Here is a 17,525-nt window from a genome sequence, read left to right on the forward strand (position 1 = left end):
ATATGCAAAATCATCCAAAAGGGTTTTAAATGTAAAATAAGGCAAAAAAAAAAAACAGAAAAACAAAACAATAAAACGTCTTTTTGAAAACTTAAAATATGTATAGCCATAAATATCGATGATTTTTTTCCGCCATCATTAAACATATGTTTGTTATCGATATATGCTTGTCACGTCTGCGCGATATTTATTAAAGTAATTGCCATCGCCAGCGACTGCTGCTGTTTACAGTTTTTAAGGCTGAAAATCGCTTAAAAAGGACATTTACAGCTATTTAAGAGTGTGCGTAGGCGACGCTTTGTGTATTTGAGATCAGCACCAATTAAAAAACGAACTGCACGGTGTGAGCAACGGGCACACGGGTGTTACGCTCCTAGCTGCAGTTAAGGTGAAGGACAACAAAGGAGGCAAGGACAGGACGCCACGCAATGGCCACGTGCAATCGAAATCTGAATGATAACTGTGACAATACAGCGACAACAACATGCCTCACCAAATGCCCTCCACCTGCTGTAAGCCTCAATGTATTGCCCGACGAGATACTCGAGTTTATATTCACCTATTTGCCGCCCTATGGCGACCTGGAGCACTGCAGCCTGGTCTGCAAGCGCTGGCAACTGATTGTGAAGAGTAAGTGCGATGCAGAGAATAATGCCATAATTATCCAAATAATTTAAACTCTAGATCTTGTGCGACGCTCACAACTAAATCTGGAAAAGGGCCTGGCCGACTTTCGGCTGCGCTGGGAGGTGTTCTCACAACAGACAGCGGCCTCTTTGGAAGCAAACTGCCCGAGCATACCAACGGGTATGCCCATGCCTATTATAGCAGGACGCTTTGCACACTCGGCAGTGCGGCTAGGTAACTCGATGTATGTCTTTGGTGGTGGCTCCTCGTCGGATACAACATTTAACGATCTGTGGCGCTTCGATTTGACGCATATGCGCTGGTCGCGTCCACTTGCGACGGGTACATATCCCTCACCCAAGGGCAGTGCTTCCATGGTGGCCTGGCGGGATAAATTAGTGCTGTTTGGCGGCTGGCGTTATCCCTCGTTACATCCACCGTATCAACCGTGGTGCCTGTTCGATGAGCTGCACTACTATGATCTGCCCAAAGACCGCTGGCTGGCGCGCAACTCACTTCCATGCCCGCCACCCATGGCAGGTCATTCGGCCAGTGTGCATGGGAATAGCATGATTGTGTTTGGCGGCTATCAGATAAAGGATGACGTCAATGTCAACTCCAATGATACCTGGGTGCTGGATCTGGATGAGCAGCGATGGTGGCAGCCCATCTTTGTAGGCAACACGCGACCTGCGCCGCGTTACGGTCAAATTCAGGTGGAACTCGATAAGCAGCATCTACTCATCGTTGGCGGTTGCGGCGGCGCCAATCGGGTTTACACAGATGCCTGGCTGCTGGATATGACGCGTGATGCCTGGTGCTGGAAGCAGCTGAACGTACGCAATAAACACTTTGGCGCCGTCCACATGTGGTGCAATCCTGGCTGCAGGGTTAATAACTATTTGGTTGTGGTGGGCCCCTCGCCCAAAATGCCCCTTGACTTTCAAATAATGAAGCAGAGCCGTGTGCCAGCTGTGGGCGGCAACGCATTACGTTTTGCTGGGCTAGGCCAGGTGCCGGCACCGCCACCGCCGTTCTACCAACAACAACAGCAGCAGCCCGGACAGCGTGTACCACTGCCGGAGCGGAGACCAGGCGCTATGCTGCCTGAACAACATCAGCGTGGCAACAATGGACGTTTCGGTGCTGCCGCCGCCTTGCCGCCACAGGAGCAGTATTTGGCCAACAGGCGGGCCATACTGGACCAGAACATGCAACAGGCGCAGCAATTTATGCATAACAACAATGTCAACAATAACAACAACAGCTACCAGCCGCGCTCTGGACGTCTTAGTGATTTGCATTCACCGCCTGCAGCCGCGCCCGCTGCAGTGCCAGGTGGAGCACCTGCTGCAACTGATGGCGATGCAGATGCGGCACAGAGATTACAACGCAATCTGGCGCTGCGCTGTCGTGACAACGAGCCGCTGCTGCCCAAGCGTTTTGACGAACACTACGAGGTGAGCGTAGCATATTAATAAATGATTTATTGCTAATAATACACGAATTTACCTATTTTAGGACCCCTTTCGCATGGCCGCATTCAATGTACCCGGACGTTCACGCAGTGCTTCGCGCGATCATAGCGAACGTATACGTCGCATGGAGGAGAAAATGAATGCTATACGCAACTCGCGACGCAGTGCACCCGCCCATGTGGAGCCGCAAACATTACGAGCGCCCTCTCCGAAGCGTGTCCGATGTAATGTTCAGTCGCTGTTCGTTTGCGACATCTCTAGCTTGCTGCAGCGTGATGCGAACAGTGAGCCTGGCCTAGATTGGGTGGAGTACAAGAATTTTGGTGTTTTGAGCGGCGCACCCGATCGCCTCATACTGTCCAGCCTGATAGCGGGCAACGGGGAGCTGATATTATTTGGAGGCGTGCATAAGGAGACGCTAACGGACATCACGCACCATGTGTCCAATTCCATACACTTTCTTAGTGTACCACGTGATATTATCTAAGCGTAGGCACAAGCCATACCACACACACACACACACACAAATGCTTATTTAGCTAAAAATATCTCTTATAAGCCTAAGCTATTGCTACCCTTTTAATCTGCGTAACTGCATCCTTCAAATCCTTGAAATCAGTTGCTGTGTTTAGTCTTCAAATTTGAGTTAACATGTAATATATTAAAATTTACTCGCATCATTAAATGGGGTGAACCTTATATAGAGCTTTGTGCGGGCAATCGACTTCTGTTCACATACTTGAACAGGACCATGAAAAATAGTATATGGAAATAGGATATACAAAATAGAATAAATATGATTTCACCCTAAAATTACTTTATTTCGTTTTGTTAACCAACAACTAAACTATATATGTATGTATATTGTAATTTGTATATTCTAGTTCGCATTTTCGTGTACACGACTTAATTTTTAGTAAGAAATATTATATTTACATATGTTCTATTTCAATGTTGTGCAAAACGCGGCAGGTGTTTCGGGCAGCAAAAGGGAGGGAATCAAGAAGAGAGTAAGGCATAGACCTTGGCCAAAAGTAGATGAACACACGTGTATGAGCTGAGGGACCAGCCTCCAACGGTCGGTCATATACCAGTTTGCAAGTCACATGCCAAAGTCAAAGCCATGGCAAAGCGTCTGCAACCGGCATGTACAAGCGATAAGGTATAGCAAATGACGGAGTCAAGTCGAATTGCCATTGCTCTTACTTCCGTTAGATGCTTTAGAAAATGACAATCGCTTTGACTTGATATTGAATATATTTTTAATATACTTAGTTTAATTGTAATTAATAAACTTAAAATCAGTAATATTATTTACAATAGATTAAAATCTTAATGATTAGTCTGATACAAGTCAAAAGTTATGTATATATTTTCTTTGACTTCAATATGATTTAGCTATTGTAGAGGATATTTATATGATTTACAATATATTTGTGAATTTTCAAACAATTTCCCATTTAAATACATTTACAATTCTCAAAATTTCTATAAACCACATCTATTGTAGAGTATATATATATATATATATGAGTTACAGAAATAACTTTGGCTGCAGAAGAGGCTATTAAAGGGTTCAAGGCTGCGCCTCGGCAATGCCAATCATTGGCAGCACAAAATGACGCCGCTTAATTTGTAATCTCAACTAGATGCTGGATGAGCACAGGCACATGATTCTTATTAAAGATTACAATAGAGAGAAAAAGAGAATAATTCTCGCAATCATCATTGGTCAGCTTAAATGGCCCCCATTTCATAAAGAGAGTAAGAGAGTGAGAGAGAGGCTCGACACCTGAGTGACAAGCAGTAGCCAGTAGCCAGAGGCTACGGCTAACGCAAGAGCGCGACTGAGAACCAGAGCACCAGAGAGTATAATCACCTTCCAGAGAGCAGCCAACGGTAGGGTTAACGTTTGTGTTCTCCAAGCGATCAGTTGAAGGTGGCGCTTCGCGCTGAACAGTACGTGCGTCCATCAAAGCTTTAACTGCGCTCGTCGTGCAGCCGCCAGTGAGCAGCTGGCAAAATCGGTCAAGTTCAGCTCCTTTCCAGAACAAAATAATTAACTTTCAACTCAACAGGCCTCAGTGACAGACGCTTTCAATTCAGTTTTTCTGCCAAACTAAACAAAAAAAACAAAAGTATTCAACGTAGCTATTAAATTATAAATACTCAAGAACTTGTCACCGTGCCAATTATTATGCGCAGATAAAAGGTGTGCTTTAGTATCCATCGAAAATTATCAACAGAATATATGTATTTCAAAGGTTGCGAACAAAAATTAAATAAGCAAAGGAACAACGAAACAAAATACAACAAAAACGTGCTTATGTAAAGTTCTGGCTGTCTCGAAGCATTAGCCAATCGATGCCCAGAGAATAATAAATAATTTGCGCAGCAGCTTTCGGAAATCAGTAATATAATTTATAGGAATAATAAAAGGTAAATATTGCAGCTGCTCAGATTGGGTGTCAACCAATTCAATTGAATTTGCGTGCGAAGTATGATATTTTCTCCCTCCACCGTGAAGCCATGCTGTCTAAATATTTTTGCATATACCCTACATGAGCTGGGCTTATCAGTTCTTTTATATATACAGCGACACAACTAGTTACTGGATGTGCCAGTTCTTTGATAATAATTATTTCCAATTTCTTGAGCGTCCCCAACATCCATGCTGCATCATCTATGTAAACACTATATAACCGGTTTTTTATAACCCGTGCGCGAAATATATTTAACGAGAGTCACACACACCGAGCCAAGCACGGGTAATGGGCGCGACATGCCGGCATTAGAATGGTAGAACACGATTTAGTAGTATACGTAGATATATAAATATTTGATTGTGTTATTGATAAACAAAGTATCGCAGACGATCAAAACAAATTTCAATCAAATTTCGCCAGCACTTACGTCATGAACTCTTTAGGGAGGCTATTAGTTGATTTATGCCTAAGTGGGGGGCTTCTTATCACACAGATAGATTAGAAAACAAATATATAATCTTTGACCGAAATTTAGACGGCATGAAGAGGCAAAACTCTTTCTACAAAAGGTTATCTAGTGATAATATGAAAAATGTGCGAATCTTAAATATCAAACATATCAATTATTTCTAATAAAGTTATATCGGTTTTTTTACCCCAAAATTAGGAAGCGTAAGCATACAATGTGTATACTGTGTAGGGCATGCACGTTTCGGTTTCTCCTAATTCGCTATGCAAACTAGGGGAAAGGCAGAACTCGAAGAATTTCTAAAAATTCGCTAAATGATTGATGCTGTATGGAAACTGGTTTCCTATTAGCCAAATTGTCATTTCTCCAGAACGCATTAATTATATATGTATGCATGTCTTTTTTTCTGCTTACAGATGAGCGCCGCCGCTGCTTTGGAATTGGCCGTGGCCCATCGCAAGGAACAGGCCAATGTGGGCACCTTGCTGGGCCGGCGGTACGCGGAGCTGTTGCATGCCGAGAAACACACGGACTGCGTGTTCCATGTGTGCGAGCAGCAGCTGAAGGGACACAAGCTGATATTGAGCGCTGCCAGTCCGGTCTTTGAGGCCATGTTCTATGGACCGCTGCAGGAGCTGGAGTCAGAAATAGAGATACATGATATTAGTGCGCCCATCTTTAAAGTATTGCTGGAGTATATTTACACGGGCAGCGTGGACTACGAGGGCATGCAGCTGGAGGCCGCCATTGAGTTGTACTACGCCGCCGAGAAGTATCTGCTGGATCAGCTGATATCGGACGCACTGCTGGCCATAACTCGCAAATTGCGCTTCTCCAATGTCCTGCCAGCGCTGGAGCTAAGCGTGTGCATGGGCCTGGACAGTTTGCTAGATGTGTGTATGTCGTTCTTTATGCGCTGCTGCGTCAACAATGATCAGTACATGAGCTATCTGAAGATGCACTATGTGCACGTGTCCAAAGAGTGCGTCAAGTCCATCATAGCCGCTTGCAAGGAGCCGCACAAGCTGCTCATCTGGTATATCTACGAATGGAGCCAGCGGGAGTGCGATGATGCTGAGCTGGGTGATGCCACCAACAGCTGGCAGGTGACGGCGGCTCCAGCGGATACAATAAATCCTGCTCCCACACCTGCCACGCTCGTCGAACGCTGCTACTACAAGGCCTGCCGTCCATTTACCGTGGACGCCGAGTCGCATGTGTGGCGGCTGGGCTTGAAGTGCTCGCGTTTTATTTCAGTGCTGGGCTTGGTGCTCAACAGCCGCCTGGCGCCAAATCTTACATGCAACATTGGCCATGTGCCGCAAGAGTATCGCGAATCGTTGCGCATTGATCTGTATCCAGATGGCGGGGAGCCCGTGTGGACGCACCTTATCCAAAATCAGACAACAAAATACAATTGTGATTTGCATCTGAGCTGGAGCCGCGAGCAGGCCTGCGTGCTGACGCCCGAGGTGCACTACGTGCTGCAACTGCGCTGGGAGAGCAGCGCCTACGGCGCCGAGTATCCATGCAGCTTGCAGTCCTGCCTGGCCGATGGCATTCAGTTCATCGACGGCGACAGCTTCAGCGGCTGTCTGCTGAAGGGACTGCGCTATGTGAACTTAGTTTAGAACCTATTGTTTAGGTAAATTAAATCGTAATCATTGTGTATTTATTGCTTTAAGTTAATGTACGAGCGTCAAAGTTCAATAAACTGTAAAACAGAAAACGATATTCATGCCAAACAAATATCAAGCCGGTTTGCGTCTGGTCTGTTATCGCCAGCTGATGATTGTACAACTCGCGCACAATCTTATAAATATACAGTAACAATAAAAAAAAAAAAACAATATTTTAGGAAGTTACAAACTGAAAACTGGCCTGTTCGATATCAACAATAATTCATTTCGCAACATTCACATTTGATGGCAGCCTTTGGTCAACAGTGTAGTCATGAATTAGTTTAGATAAAAAATGCGGATTTAATGTAAATTAATTTTAATTTATTACTAATTGATTTTGATTGCAGAATGATTTTGGCGCAATTTTTTTAAGATAGTTTTCTTCACACAAAAATGTCTACTGGGTATAAGCGGACAATTTGTTATCGCCATTCACATGTATAACAATAATTTATCGATTATTTGCGTGCACATCACTAGCATTACACCGCTTTTAGCTAAACAGAAGTAAACAAAATGACAATTTTGTACAAAGTTGAAAGCCGGCGTGAATTTGGTAATGGCAAGGACAGCAGCGTCTTCCCGCACAAGGTCGTGCTATGCGCCGTATCTGCGCGCAACATAATTGCATTCAGCGCACTCCAAAGCCTCTCCAGTCACGTCTATGTGTGCGACATTGTGACACCCTGGCAGTACTACAAGGTGTGCACCTCAAAATCGCTGATCAATGTTTTGGAGTGGAATGCCAGCGGTGAGCAGCTGATGCTGGGCTACATTGGCGGCCGTGTGGAAATCTGGCAGCCTAAGGAGCAGGCGCTTAACGTCTGGCAGCTGCATTACCATGCCAACATACCCAGCGAAGACATCATCCAAGCGAAGTTCTTTCACAACGGCAAAGGCGTTGCCTTCAATACACAGAAAAAGGATCATACCTACTATGCCGAGAAATTTGAGAGACTCGAACAGCGACCCACGTTAACTGGCTTTGGCGGCGTTGCCACCGAAGGTTGCATACTGCTTAGCTCCTCCGGCCTGTTGGCCGCCTTCACGCTGCCCCAGCTGCATAAGCTGGCGCCCAACAGCAACAGCGGCGTGGTACCAGAGCCGCCGCTCAGCGGCGTCAGTAACGAACAAATCGAGCTGACGCCAGCCACGCACAGCATTGGCATCTCGCGCAGCTACATTGAGCACAGCAGCATTGTGCCCAGCGCCAGTGGAGCTCTCAACATAGCCTACAGCATTGGCTGGCAACAGCATCAGCAGCTGGTGCACTGCTTTAAGGTGGGCATTTTCTTTTTAATCCTAGGTCTTTCGAATATTACTGTTGCATCTTGTTGTTTTCCCAGGTCTCATTGCAGCTGGAGGGTGAACGCATTGCCATCAAGTCCGAGTCGCTGGCCAGCATATTTTTGAACACCACGCCCTCGCCAATGGAGAGCAGGCGCATCACACAGCTACTATGGACGCGCGTGGCCAACGAGGATGTCATATACGTGGTCTTTGGCTGGACGCTTTGCACACTCGGCAGTGCGGCTAGGTAACTCGATGTATGTCTTTGGTGGTGGCTCCTCGTCGGATACAACATTTAACGATCTGTGGCGCTTCGATTTGACGCATATGCGCTGGTCGCGTCCACTTGCGACGGGTACATATCCCTCACCCAAGGGCAGTGCTTCCATGGTGGCCTGGCGGGATAAATTAGTGCTGTTTGGCGGCTGGCGTTATCCCTCGTTACATCCACCGTATCAACCGTGGTGCCTGTTCGATGAGCTGCACTACTATGATCTGCCCAAAGACCGCTGGCTGGCGCGCAACTCACTTCCATGCCCGCCACCCATGGCAGGTCATTCGGCCAGTGTGCATGGGAATAGCATGATTGTGTTTGGCGGCTATCAGATAAAGGATGACGTCAATGTCAACTCCAATGATACCTGGGTGCTGGATCTGGATGAGCAGCGATGGTGGCAGCCCATCTTTGTAGGCAACACGCGACCTGCGCCGCGTTACGGTCAAATTCAGGTGGAACTCGATAAGCAGCATCTACTCATCGTTGGCGGTTGCGGCGGCGCCAATCGGGTTTACACAGATGCCTGGCTGCTGGATATGACGCGTGATGCCTGGTGCTGGAAGCAGCTGAACGTACGCAATAAACACTTTGGCGCCGTCCACATGTGGTGCAATCCTGGCTGCAGGGTTAATAACTATTTGGTTGTGGTGGGCCCCTCGCCCAAAATGCCCCTTGACTTTCAAATAATGAAGCAGAGCCGTGTGCCAGCTGTGGGCGGCAACGCATTACGTTTTGCTGGGCTAGGCCAGGTGCCGGCACCGCCACCGCCGTTCTACCAACAACAACAGCAGCAGCCCGGACAGCGTGTACCACTGCCGGAGCGGAGACCAGGCGCTATGCTGCCTGAACAACATCAGCGTGGCAACAATGGACGTTTCGGTGCTGCCGCCGCCTTGCCGCCACAGGAGCAGTATTTGGCCAACAGGCGGGCCATACTGGACCAGAACATGCAACAGGCGCAGCAATTTATGCATAACAACAATGTCAACAATAACAACAACAGCTACCAGCCGCGCTCTGGACGTCTTAGTGATTTGCATTCACCGCCTGCAGCCGCGCCCGCTGCAGTGCCAGGTGGAGCACCTGCTGCAACTGATGGCGATGCAGATGCGGCACAGAGATTACAACGCAATCTGGCGCTGCGCTGTCGTGACAACGAGCCGCTGCTGCCCAAGCGTTTTGACGAACACTACGAGGTGAGCGTAGCATATTAATAAATGATTTATTGCTAATAATACACGAATTTACCTATTTTAGGACCCCTTTCGCATGGCCGCATTCAATGTACCCGGACGTTCACGCAGTGCTTCGCGCGATCATAGCGAACGTATACGTCGCATGGAGGAGAAAATGAATGCTATACGCAACTCGCGACGCAGTGCACCCGCCCATGTGGAGCCGCAAACATTACGAGCGCCCTCTCCGAAGCGTGTCCGATGTAATGTTCAGTCGCTGTTCGTTTGCGACATCTCTAGCTTGCTGCAGCGTGATGCGAACAGTGAGCCTGGCCTAGATTGGGTGGAGTACAAGAATTTTGGTGTTTTGAGCGGCGCACCCGATCGCCTCATACTGTCCAGCCTGATAGCGGGCAACGGGGAGCTGATATTATTTGGAGGCGTGCATAAGGAGACGCTAACGGACATCACGCACCATGTGTCCAATTCCATACACTTTCTTAGTGTACCACGTGATATTATCTAAGCGTAGGCACAAGCCATACCACACACACACACACACACAAATGCTTATTTAGCTAAAAATATCTCTTATAAGCCTAAGCTATTGCTACCCTTTTAATCTGCGTAACTGCATCCTTCAAATCCTTGAAATCAGTTGCTGTGTTTAGTCTTCAAATTTGAGTTAACATGTAATATATTAAAATTTACTCGCATCATTAAATGGGGTGAACCTTATATAGAGCTTTGTGCGGGCAATCGACTTCTGTTCACATACTTGAACAGGACCATGAAAAATAGTATATGGAAATAGGATATACAAAATAGAATAAATATGATTTCACCCTAAAATTACTTTATTTCGTTTTGTTAACCAACAACTAAACTATATATGTATGTATATTGTAATTTGTATATTCTAGTTCGCATTTTCGTGTACACGACTTAATTTTTAGTAAGAAATATTATATTTACATATGTTCTATTTCAATGTTGTGCAAAACGCGGCAGGTGTTTCGGGCAGCAAAAGGGAGGGAATCAAGAAGAGAGTAAGGCATAGACCTTGGCCAAAAGTAGATGAACACACGTGTATGAGCTGAGGGACCAGCCTCCAACGGTCGGTCATATACCAGTTTGCAAGTCACATGCCAAAGTCAAAGCCATGGCAAAGCGTCTGCAACCGGCATGTACAAGCGATAAGGTATAGCAAATGACGGAGTCAAGTCGAATTGCCATTGCTCTTACTTCCGTTAGATGCTTTAGAAAATGACAATCGCTTTGACTTGATATTGAATATATTTTTAATATACTTAGTTTAATTGTAATTAATAAACTTAAAATCAGTAATATTATTTACAATAGATTAAAATCTTAATGATTAGTCTGATACAAGTCAAAAGTTATGTATATATTTTCTTTGACTTCAATATGATTTAGCTATTGTAGAGGATATTTATATGATTTACAATATATTTGTGAATTTTCAAACAATTTCCCATTTAAATACATTTACAATTCTCAAAATTTCTATAAACCACATCTATTGTAGAGTATATATATATATATATATGAGTTACAGAAATAACTTTGGCTGCAGAAGAGGCTATTAAAGGGTTCAAGGCTGCGCCTCGGCAATGCCAATCATTGGCAGCACAAAATGACGCCGCTTAATTTGTAATCTCAACTAGATGCTGGATGAGCACAGGCACATGATTCTTATTAAAGATTACAATAGAGAGAAAAAGAGAATAATTCTCGCAATCATCATTGGTCAGCTTAAATGGCCCCCATTTCATAAAGAGAGTAAGAGAGTGAGAGAGAGGCTCGACACCTGAGTGACAAGCAGTAGCCAGTAGCCAGAGGCTACGGCTAACGCAAGAGCGCGACTGAGAACCAGAGCACCAGAGAGTATAATCACCTTCCAGAGAGCAGCCAACGGTAGGGTTAACGTTTGTGTTCTCCAAGCGATCAGTTGAAGGTGGCGCTTCGCGCTGAACAGTACGTGCGTCCATCAAAGCTTTAACTGCGCTCGTCGTGCAGCCGCCAGTGAGCAGCTGGCAAAATCGGTCAAGTTCAGCTCCTTTCCAGAACAAAATAATTAACTTTCAACTCAACAGGCCTCAGTGACAGACGCTTTCAATTCAGTTTTTCTGCCAAACTAAACAAAAAAAACAAAAGTATTCAACGTAGCTATTAAATTATAAATACTCAAGAACTTGTCACCGTGCCAATTATTATGCGCAGATAAAAGGTGTGCTTTAGTATCCATCGAAAATTATCAACAGAATATATGTATTTCAAAGGTTGCGAACAAAAATTAAATAAGCAAAGGAACAACGAAACAAAATACAACAAAAACGTGCTTATGTAAAGTTCTGGCTGTCTCGAAGCATTAGCCAATCGATGCCCAGAGAATAATAAATAATTTGCGCAGCAGCTTTCGGAAATCAGTAATATAATTTATAGGAATAATAAAAGGTAAATATTGCAGCTGCTCAGATTGGGTGTCAACCAATTCAATTGAATTTGCGTGCGAAGTATGATATTTTCTCCCTCCACCGTGAAGCCATGCTGTCTAAATATTTTTGCATATACCCTACATGAGCTGGGCTTATCAGTTCTTTTATATATACAGCGACACAACTAGTTACTGGATGTGCCAGTTCTTTGATAATAATTATTTCCAATTTCTTGAGCGTCCCCAACATCCATGCTGCATCATCTATGTAAACACTATATAACCGGTTTTTTATAACCCGTGCGCGAAATATATTTAACGAGAGTCACACACACCGAGCCAAGCACGGGTAATGGGCGCGACATGCCGGCATTAGAATGGTAGAACACGATTTAGTAGTATACGTAGATATATAAATATTTGATTGTGTTATTGATAAACAAAGTATCGCAGACGATCAAAACAAATTTCAATCAAATTTCGCCAGCACTTACGTCATGAACTCTTTAGGGAGGCTATTAGTTGATTTATGCCTAAGTGGGGGGCTTCTTATCACACAGATAGATTAGAAAACAAATATATAATCTTTGACCGAAATTTAGACGGCATGAAGAGGCAAAACTCTTTCTACAAAAGGTTATCTAGTGATAATATGAAAAATGTGCGAATCTTAAATATCAAACATATCAATTATTTCTAATAAAGTTATATCGGTTTTTTTACCCCAAAATTAGGAAGCGTAAGCATACAATGTGTATACTGTGTAGGGCATGCACGTTTCGGTTTCTCCTAATTCGCTATGCAAACTAGGGGAAAGGCAGAACTCGAAGAATTTCTAAAAATTCGCTAAATGATTGATGCTGTATGGAAACTGGTTTCCTATTAGCCAAATTGTCATTTCTCCAGAACGCATTAATTATATATGTATGCATGTCTTTTTTTCTGCTTACAGATGAGCGCCGCCGCTGCTTTGGAATTGGCCGTGGCCCATCGCAAGGAACAGGCCAATGTGGGCACCTTGCTGGGCCGGCGGTACGCGGAGCTGTTGCATGCCGAGAAACACACGGACTGCGTGTTCCATGTGTGCGAGCAGCAGCTGAAGGGACACAAGCTGATATTGAGCGCTGCCAGTCCGGTCTTTGAGGCCATGTTCTATGGACCGCTGCAGGAGCTGGAGTCAGAAATAGAGATACATGATATTAGTGCGCCCATCTTTAAAGTATTGCTGGAGTATATTTACACGGGCAGCGTGGACTACGAGGGCATGCAGCTGGAGGCCGCCATTGAGTTGTACTACGCCGCCGAGAAGTATCTGCTGGATCAGCTGATATCGGACGCACTGCTGGCCATAACTCGCAAATTGCGCTTCTCCAATGTCCTGCCAGCGCTGGAGCTAAGCGTGTGCATGGGCCTGGACAGTTTGCTAGATGTGTGTATGTCGTTCTTTATGCGCTGCTGCGTCAACAATGATCAGTACATGAGCTATCTGAAGATGCACTATGTGCACGTGTCCAAAGAGTGCGTCAAGTCCATCATAGCCGCTTGCAAGGAGCCGCACAAGCTGCTCATCTGGTATATCTACGAATGGAGCCAGCGGGAGTGCGATGATGCTGAGCTGGGTGATGCCACCAACAGCTGGCAGGTGACGGCGGCTCCAGCGGATACAATAAATCCTGCTCCCACACCTGCCACGCTCGTCGAACGCTGCTACTACAAGGCCTGCCGTCCATTTACCGTGGACGCCGAGTCGCATGTGTGGCGGCTGGGCTTGAAGTGCTCGCGTTTTATTTCAGTGCTGGGCTTGGTGCTCAACAGCCGCCTGGCGCCAAATCTTACATGCAACATTGGCCATGTGCCGCAAGAGTATCGCGAATCGTTGCGCATTGATCTGTATCCAGATGGCGGGGAGCCCGTGTGGACGCACCTTATCCAAAATCAGACAACAAAATACAATTGTGATTTGCATCTGAGCTGGAGCCGCGAGCAGGCCTGCGTGCTGACGCCCGAGGTGCACTACGTGCTGCAACTGCGCTGGGAGAGCAGCGCCTACGGCGCCGAGTATCCATGCAGCTTGCAGTCCTGCCTGGCCGATGGCATTCAGTTCATCGACGGCGACAGCTTCAGCGGCTGTCTGCTGAAGGGACTGCGCTATGTGAACTTAGTTTAGAACCTATTGTTTAGGTAAATTAAATCGTAATCATTGTGTATTTATTGCTTTAAGTTAATGTACGAGCGTCAAAGTTCAATAAACTGTAAAACAGAAAACGATATTCATGCCAAACAAATATCAAGCCGGTTTGCGTCTGGTCTGTTATCGCCAGCTGATGATTGTACAACTCGCGCACAATCTTATAAATATACAGTAACAATAAAAAAAAAAAAACAATATTTTAGGAAGTTACAAACTGAAAACTGGCCTGTTCGATATCAACAATAATTCATTTCGCAACATTCACATTTGATGGCAGCCTTTGGTCAACAGTGTAGTCATGAATTAGTTTAGATAAAAAATGCGGATTTAATGTAAATTAATTTTAATTTATTACTAATTGATTTTGATTGCAGAATGATTTTGGCGCAATTTTTTTAAGATAGTTTTCTTCACACAAAAATGTCTACTGGGTATAAGCGGACAATTTGTTATCGCCATTCACATGTATAACAATAATTTATCGATTATTTGCGTGCACATCACTAGCATTACACCGCTTTTAGCTAAACAGAAGTAAACAAAATGACAATTTTGTACAAAGTTGAAAGCCGGCGTGAATTTGGTAATGGCAAGGACAGCAGCGTCTTCCCGCACAAGGTCGTGCTATGCGCCGTATCTGCGCGCAACATAATTGCATTCAGCGCACTCCAAAGCCTCTCCAGTCACGTCTATGTGTGCGACATTGTGACACCCTGGCAGTACTACAAGGTGTGCACCTCAAAATCGCTGATCAATGTTTTGGAGTGGAATGCCAGCGGTGAGCAGCTGATGCTGGGCTACATTGGCGGCCGTGTGGAAATCTGGCAGCCTAAGGAGCAGGCGCTTAACGTCTGGCAGCTGCATTACCATGCCAACATACCCAGCGAAGACATCATCCAAGCGAAGTTCTTTCACAACGGCAAAGGCGTTGCCTTCAATACACAGAAAAAGGATCATACCTACTATGCCGAGAAATTTGAGAGACTCGAACAGCGACCCACGTTAACTGGCTTTGGCGGCGTTGCCACCGAAGGTTGCATACTGCTTAGCTCCTCCGGCCTGTTGGCCGCCTTCACGCTGCCCCAGCTGCATAAGCTGGCGCCCAACAGCAACAGCGGCGTGGTACCAGAGCCGCCGCTCAGCGGCGTCAGTAACGAACAAATCGAGCTGACGCCAGCCACGCACAGCATTGGCATCTCGCGCAGCTACATTGAGCACAGCAGCATTGTGCCCAGCGCCAGTGGAGCTCTCAACATAGCCTACAGCATTGGCTGGCAACAGCATCAGCAGCTGGTGCACTGCTTTAAGGTGGGCATTTTCTTTTTAATCCTAGGTCTTTCGAATATTACTGTTGCATCTTGTTGTTTTCCCAGGTCTCATTGCAGCTGGAGGGTGAACGCATTGCCATCAAGTCCGAGTCGCTGGCCAGCATATTTTTGAACACCACGCCCTCGCCAATGGAGAGCAGGCGCATCACACAGCTACTATGGACGCGCGTGGCCAACGAGGATGTCATATACGTGGTCTTTGGCTGTGCCGATAGCGCCAGTTTGCTGGAGCAATGGACGTTAACGCGACGCCATCAGAGTGTGCACGCGCTGCTCCAGCAGTCGTCAGCCGCGACAGCTAACAATAGCAAACCCGTTGATTATGTGCCAAGCGAGAGCTGGGAACAGGTGGCCAAGCTGCAATTGAACGCACAAATCTCGCAACTTTGCAGCTCGCGGCTCAATGCCGCAGACTGTGAGCAGCTGTATGCCATACTCCAAGATAACAGCGTACAGGTGCTGGAGCCGGGCACGTTGAAGCAGCTGAATCACACACAGTTTGAACGGGATGCGGAGGCGAGATTCGTGTGCGCCGACCTTACGCCCACCAGCCAGATGTTGCTCATCTTCGACAGCCACGCCCAACTGCATGCAATGCAAACGCCCATGCTGAAGCAAAATGCGAGCACCATGCAGCTGCTGCTGCTGCTGCTCGAGTACTGCATTGTGACCGGAGTGGACGCTAGCGATGTGCTGCTGCTCAATTTGGGCAACCTGGAGGCGCTGGTGGAGAAGCTGACGGACAATTTTACACGACAGCCATCATATGTGCGTCAGTTCTACTATGCCAACTTTTTGGCGCTGAAAAGCAATCTGTGCCGTGCGCAACAGCAGGAATTCGATAATCTCATCATACTGCACGCCATTTCGAGCACATTTAAGAGCCTATTGCGACCCTCGGATTTGGGCTGCCAGGACAAGGGACCGGCGGATAATTTGGCCATGAAATTGGCCGAATCGGTGCCGGACGTGGACACAGTGTTGCTCAATCTAGATCCTAAGGACTTTACCGTGGAGCCCATGATGCTGCAGAGCCTGCAACAGCTGATCCAATGGGTCACTGATCTGGCACTCAACATGCTCAATCGTCTGCCCGAGGAGGTCATGAAGAGCAAGCTGTCCGGCAAGCGTGCCAGCTACGATATCAGTCGCGACATTGTGGCCATTGGCAGTCTGCGCGAGTTGCTCGTCATGATTCGCATTTGGGGACTACTCAATCCGCAGTGCCTGCCTGTCTATACCAAGACCATGGACAACATCGATGTGCTGGCCATACTGTTCAGACTGCTCACGCGGCTGGCACAAAATGCCGCCGAGCCGGACGAGCTGTTGCTGGACGAGTGCAGTCTGCTGTCCAAGCAGCTGCTCATACCACAGCCGTCCAAATACAATCCGACAACGCTGCTGAGCGCCCAGGGCTATGCGGCTGTCAAATCTGGTCAGCTAACGTTCACCTCGCTGGTGGAGCCAGTCGGACTGCAGGACATTGAAATGGAGCAGGTTGTCTTTGCCAATTGCGTCAAGGATGGCGTTAGTAATCTCCAACTGGGCGCCAATCCCAGCACCATAAGACGCTGTGCCCGCTGCGGTTTCGTTAACAGCGCCAACAAAGTGGCCAAAACGTCCGCACTGAAAGCCTGGTGCAACAAGTGGTTGCATTGCCACTGTGGCGGCTTTTGGAAGCAAATTAATTAGTATTCAAATAAGAATTAAAGAGCTCTAGGATTTATATTAATAAAAAATTAAATAAGGGTTAAATAGATTTTTCTAAGTAGATGTACATAAACACTGAAAACTCAGACACCTAACCCCGCGGTGCTTTTGCCCGTTAATGGGAACTCTTAAGCAAATGGAAATAAATTATTATTCCCCTATATAACTATTGTAATTAAACTAATAAATAAATCTAGTGAAGTTTATATCGTGTATTTATATAATTATAACATGCACATTGGGGAGTATAAAGTAAGTAGGTATTATTTCAATAATTTTATGCTACGGAAATTTATTTTTTTGGATTTTTAATTTGATTTTTTCCTAGCGATAATTGTGATGGACAATTGC

General features: G+C 46.0%; 4 protein-coding genes across 4 annotated transcripts; all 4 read left to right on the plus strand.

Moving 5' to 3' along the window:
* Nucleotides 1-188: 188 nt before the first annotated feature.
* Nucleotides 189-4,288, plus strand: Fbxo42 (F-box protein 42). Its single transcript, XM_002048992.4, has 3 exons — nucleotides 189-630; nucleotides 685-2,087; nucleotides 2,149-4,288. The coding sequence occupies exons 1-3, from the start codon at nucleotides 429-431 to the stop codon at nucleotides 2,590-2,592; spliced, it is 2,049 nt and encodes a 682-aa protein (XP_002049028.1). The 5' UTR covers nucleotides 189-428; the 3' UTR covers nucleotides 2,593-4,288.
* Nucleotides 4,050-6,792, plus strand: LOC116651288 (uncharacterized). The gene is made up of 2 exons (XM_032437443.2): nucleotides 4,050-4,544; nucleotides 5,477-6,792. The coding sequence occupies exon 2, from the start codon at nucleotides 5,477-5,479 to the stop codon at nucleotides 6,689-6,691; it is 1,215 nt and encodes a 404-aa protein (XP_032293334.1). The 5' UTR covers nucleotides 4,050-4,544; the 3' UTR covers nucleotides 6,692-6,792.
* A 403-nt stretch (nucleotides 6,793-7,195) lies between these two features.
* MED16 (mediator complex subunit 16) lies at nucleotides 7,196-17,380 on the plus strand. Its single transcript, XM_070209573.1, has 6 exons — nucleotides 7,196-8,023; nucleotides 8,089-8,280; nucleotides 8,408-9,505; nucleotides 9,567-9,996; nucleotides 14,660-15,441; nucleotides 15,507-17,380. The coding sequence occupies exons 1-6, from the start codon at nucleotides 7,259-7,261 to the stop codon at nucleotides 17,154-17,156; spliced, it is 4,917 nt and encodes a 1,638-aa protein (XP_070065674.1). The 5' UTR covers nucleotides 7,196-7,258; the 3' UTR covers nucleotides 17,157-17,380.
* LOC6626591 (uncharacterized) lies at nucleotides 11,262-14,210 on the plus strand. The gene is made up of 2 exons (XM_002048991.4): nucleotides 11,262-11,962; nucleotides 12,895-14,210. Exon 2 carries the CDS (start codon nucleotides 12,895-12,897, stop codon nucleotides 14,107-14,109), a length of 1,215 nt encoding a protein of 404 aa, XP_002049027.1. The 5' UTR covers nucleotides 11,262-11,962; the 3' UTR covers nucleotides 14,110-14,210.
* Nucleotides 17,381-17,525: the final 145 nt, after the last annotated feature.

The sequence above is a fragment of the Drosophila virilis genome, chromosome 5 (genome assembly GCF_030788295.1).
Source record: "Drosophila virilis strain 15010-1051.87 chromosome 5, Dvir_AGI_RSII-ME, whole genome shotgun sequence".
In the NCBI taxonomy this organism is placed as follows: Eukaryota; Metazoa; Arthropoda; class Insecta; order Diptera; family Drosophilidae; genus Drosophila; species Drosophila virilis.